Genomic DNA, 4,968 nt, shown 5'->3' with positions numbered 1-4,968 from the left:
CCCGGCCTAGAGTGGTTTTTTTAAATGGTGGTGGACGTTTAGGTGTTTTTTTCCCTTAAGCACCGTTGAGGAGAAAACCCTCCTCTTTACACACTCCCGGAAGCAGAGTGGCCACGCAGCAAAGTGGCCAAGTACGGAAACCCTGGGTTCCGTCAGCAGCCTGGGTTCAGATGCTGGCTCTGCCACTTACTGCCCTGGGCATGTAAACCTCTGTGTGCCTCAATTTCTCTATGTGTACCCCGGGGAGGATAAACGTCCCCAGCAACTGGAGTTGTGAGGATTGAGGGAGTCCGTGTGTGTGTGTAACAGGGCCTGGCCCAAGGTGAATGGTCAGTAAGCATTTGCCGTCATTCGTTACTGTTACCGCAGAGTCCGCATTATACCCATCTTTGGCTTACTTTCATTTTAAGGTATTTTTAAAGAGGAGGTAACTGAGGGCCCAGAGAGGGGCAGCGGCTGGCTCAAGGTCACACAGCAAGGATATAGCCAAGTGATGATTCAAACCCAGGTCCGTGTGACTTGAAACCAGGCGCCTTCAGACCTCCAGCTGCCTTCTAAGCTCAGTCAGGCCAACCAACTCCTTTTACAGTCAAGGAAAGTGAGGACCAGAGAGGGAGAGGGGCTGGCCCGGGGTCACACAGCAAGAGGCTCATAGGTGGGAGCTCAGGTCTGCAGGGTTCTGAAAACCCCTTGCTTGTTCCTGGGAGCCCAGGAACCGCCCCTGGGCTCATGTGCCGCTCGGCTCATGCGAGGCGAGGCCAGGCTGAGCGCCCTCACCTTCCTTATCCATCCCACCCAGGCCCAGATGAAGGAGCTGTGGCGGGAGGTAGAGGAGACACGGAGCTCCCGGGATGACATCTTTGGCCAGAACCGGGAAAGTGAGAAGCGCCTCAAGGCGCTGGAAGAGGAGGTGCTGAGGCTGCAGGAGGTGAGGCCAGGCTGGGCCAGGGCCTGGGGGGTGACACTCAGGAGGTGGGCGGGGCTAACCAGTGTCCCCTGGGCGTGATGCTGGAGGGGTGGGCGGGGCTAACCGAGTGGCCTCCAGTGCCAGCCTGAGGGGCAGGGATTTTTGTCCCAGGAGTACTAAGGAGCCATGGGAAGATTCTGAGCAGGGGAGGGGCAGGGCCAGCTGTGTAGGGGGAGACGGGAGGTGCGGAGTCTGGGAAGAGGGCCAAGGGGCTGCAGCAGCAGAGGGCAAGAGGGAGGAGGCGGTGTGGGGCAGGAGGAGGGAGGAGATCACAGAGGGGTCTGGCCGGCGACTGGGGGCACCTGCAGGAGGAGCGGGTTTGAAAGGAGCCCCGAGCGTAGTAGGAGGTGAAGCGGGTGAGGGGCCTGGGGGTCGGGCAGCCAGAGGTGGACACGGGGCAAGAGCTCAGGAGACAGACTTAGGACACATCCGCAGATCGAAGTTCATTCCAAGGCCAGCCAGGGACAGCATGTTCTGCAAGCGGAGACGCTTGAGGTGGAGGTGTCTTCGCTTGCACGGTGGGCAGAGAGGGGCTTCCCTTCACCCCCGCTGACCACCCCTCTCTTTGTCATCGCAGGAGCTGGCCGCCTCAGACCGTGCCCGGAGGCAGGCCCAGCAGGATCGGGACGAGATGGCAGACGAGGTGGCCAATGGCAACCTTAGCAAGTAAGTGGCCCATGGTCGTGTGGGGCAAAGCTCCCTCCTCTGGCCATCCTGCCCCCTCACCCCCACCCCTTCCCATTCTCCCCAGGGCAGCCATTCTGGACGAGAAGCGGCAGCTGGAGGGGCGCCTGGGGCAGATGGAAGAAGAGCTGGAGGAGGAGCAGAGCAATGCAGAGCTGCTCAATGACCGCTACCGCAAGCTGCTCCTGCAGGTGAGCATGGCTTGGCCACCACTGCCAGCCCGGGTTGCCACTGACCTGGAACCATGATCTTCAGTCCTCTTATTCAATAGATACAGAAAAGGGGATATTTGAGTTGGGTTTTGAAGGTTGAATAGGAGTTCCTAAGGGGAAGAAAAGGCATGATGCCTTCATTCACTTGTATTCCTGTGGGTTTTCAACAGCTGGTTCCAAAGATGCATTATGTGGGGTCTCTGTCCTGTGGAGTTCCCTGGAGGAAACAAAGATGGGACTCACACTGTCACATTATAGGGTGGCAAGTGTGATAATGGAAGCATCCTGGGCCCAGTAGAGAGAGAGAAAGACTCTTTCTGCAGGAGTCACATGAAAGCATTTGGAAAAAGAGACATTTGGCTAGAGTTTTAAAGTATAAGTAGGAGCTCAGCAGGTGGAGAAACGCATGTTTTCTTTTGTATATTTATTTATAAACATTTTCTGAGGCTTCTGGAGGTCTAGGTTCTACTGTGGGTGACGCTGGGGACCTGCAGATGGATCATCCTAGATCTCTGCCCTCAAATACATCCCAGTCCATTGGAGGAGACAGCCCGTCCCAACACAGAAATACAAGTGACAGTGGAGGACAAGGCACTGTGGGAACCTGGAGGGGCCCACCCACCTAGCCTGGATGCTAGAGGGTATCAGGGAAGGCTTCCTGGTGGAGGTGACGCCTTGCGAGATCTTGTAGGAAGCATAGGAGTTTGCCAGGCAGACAATAGAGGGATAGTATTTCCAAGCACCGATCTATGTTTATGTTGCTTCATTAAATTTTTTTTCAGACTATGATGGGTGTACAAACATTTTGGTTACATGAATTGCTTTTGTACCATTTAAGTCAAAGTTATAAATGTGCCCATCCCCCCGATGGTGTGCATTGTACCCGTTAGGTGTGAATTTACCCATCCCCCCCTCCCTTCCCCATACATCGTTAATTTTTAAGGTCACACCTTGAGGTCTCTTCTGGGCCACGCCCTGGCACTGCTGGGGACTCCGAGGGTAAGAGCCCAGCCCTTGGGGGATGCCCCTGCCAGTGGAGAGACAGTCACATTCCAGAAGGTTGCAGCTGCCATCTCCCTCAGAACAAAATCCGTCTCCCCTACAAGGCCCCACAATCTGGTCCCCACCCAACTCAGATCTCATCCCTCACCCTTCTCCCCCAGCTCGCTCTGCTCCAGCCACACCGGCCGCCTCACTTTTCTTGACGATGCCAAGTTCATTCCCACCTCAGGCCCTTTGCACTTGATATTTCCTTTGCCTGGAACGCTCCTTTTCCAGACCATCACGTCTCACTCCCTTGCAGCAGCCTCCCCTGACCACCCTCCATAAAACGACCACACAACCACACTCCCTCCTGTAACTTCTCTCCATTTGCTCTGCTTTAATTTCCTTCATATCACTGACCACTACTGGGCATCACATCATGTATTTACTTGCTTGTTTGTTGTCTGTCTTCCCAACAGGATATGAGCAGCTTGAGAGCAGGGCCTTTGTCTTAGTTTTGTTCACTGCTATATCCCCTAAAATAGTGCTGAGAACACAATAAATGCTCATTTAAATCAAATAAATAAGCTAATACATGCTCTAATGGAGGGCACATACAGTACTACAGCTACATGAAGGATGATGTCACTTCACCAACCTGACCTGTGTTCTTGGCTGTTGGTGAGAAGAACATTTTTAAAAATCAAAATGAAACTTTACAAGATAGAAAAAGATTTAGGATGATTCCACCCCAGAAACAAAAGGAAAGATAAATAAAAAAAAAAAAAAAGTAGAAAAAGGGATTCACAAGAAAATAGCAAATATTGAAGACAGGCAAAGAAGATCCAAATATGGATAGAAGGAGGCCCTGGAAAAAAAAACAAAACAAGGAAACAGAACAGTCAAAACCATGATGCAAAAGCACTTTCCTGAAACAAAAAAGTCTGAAGCTACATATTGGACTAGCACACTGTGTACCTGAGGATATTGACCTGGAAAAAACTAATACCAATGTAGATTCTAATAAAAATATTGGACTTTAAAGGGAAAAAAATCCTTAGCCATCTAAGAAAAATGGAGCAAGTGATGTATAATGAAAAGAAAATTACATTTTCATCAGGCTTTTTTTTTTTTTTTTTTGAGGCAGAGTCCCACTGTGTTGCCCAGGCTAGAGTGCCGTGGCGTCAGCCTAGCTCACAGCAACCTCAAACTCCTGGACTCAAGCGATCCTCCTGCCTCAGCCTCCCGAGTAGCTGGGACTACAGGCATGCGCCACCATGCCCGGCTAATTTTTTCTATATATTTTTAGTTGTCCGATTAATTTCTTTCTATTTTTGGTAGAGATGGGGTCTCGCTCTTGCTCAGGCTGGTTTCGAACTCCTGAGCTCAAACAATGCGCCCGCCTCGGCCTCCCAGAGAGCTAGCATTACAGGCGTGAGCCACCGCGCCCGGCCTTCATCAGGCTTTTTGAAAACAAGACTAGATGCTAGAAGAAAATGGAAGAATATATTTCAGAAGCTCAAAGAATATGTGAGCCAGGGATTTTGCATGAAACAGGACACAGACAAGTGATCAGCATGTAAGAACTCAGGGAGTATTGGTCCCTTGAGCCCTTCCTAGGAATATGCTGGGCCCAGTGGTTCTCCACGTGTGGACCCGAGGCCAGCAGCATAAACATCACCTGGAAACTGGTTGGAAATGCACATCCTTGGGCCCAACACACATACCTGAATAAATAGGAATGCTGGGGGTGAGGCCCAGAAATCTGTGGACAAGCCTTCTAGTTAGTTCTGATGTACAGCAAGTCTGAGAACCGCTGGCCTAGAGAACCAGGTTCAAATTGTGAGAATCCCTAGGGAGACATCTGCATACCAGAGTAATAAGCGTGTCGTTTACTTGTCATTGTAAGACTAAATGAAGGCCAAAAAGGAGTAGGAACGTATGGCTCTATGCTCAGTGGTTATGGATAGGACAACTTTTTTTTTTTTTTTTTTTTTTGAGACAGAGTCTGGCTCTGTTGCCCTGTCTAGAGTGCCGTGGCGTCAGCCTAGCTCACAGCAACCTCAGACTCCTGGGCTCAAGCAATCCTTCTGCCTCAGCCTCCCGAGTAGCTGGGACTAC

At 51.2% G+C, this 4,968-nt stretch overlaps 1 protein-coding gene across 1 annotated transcript in view; it reads left to right on the top strand.

Moving 5' to 3' along the window:
* Positions 1-4,968, top strand: part of MYH14 (myosin, heavy chain 14, non-muscle) — an 89,143-nt gene that overhangs the window by 74,932 nt on the left and 9,243 nt on the right. Inside the window, 3 exon segments of the mRNA XM_012643149.1 lie at positions 800-928; positions 1,545-1,633; positions 1,719-1,842. Of these exon segments, the coding sequence (XP_012498603.1) occupies positions 800-928; positions 1,545-1,633; positions 1,719-1,842 (342 nt within the window).

Source organism: Propithecus coquereli, unplaced genomic scaffold, assembly GCF_000956105.1.
Source record: "Propithecus coquereli isolate 6110/MARCELLA unplaced genomic scaffold, Pcoq_1.0 Scaffold193, whole genome shotgun sequence".
Classification (NCBI taxonomy): Eukaryota; Metazoa; Chordata; class Mammalia; order Primates; family Indriidae; genus Propithecus; species Propithecus coquereli.
The sequence above is the reverse complement of the archived record's forward strand: the minus strand, read 5'-3'. Positions and strand labels throughout refer to the sequence as shown.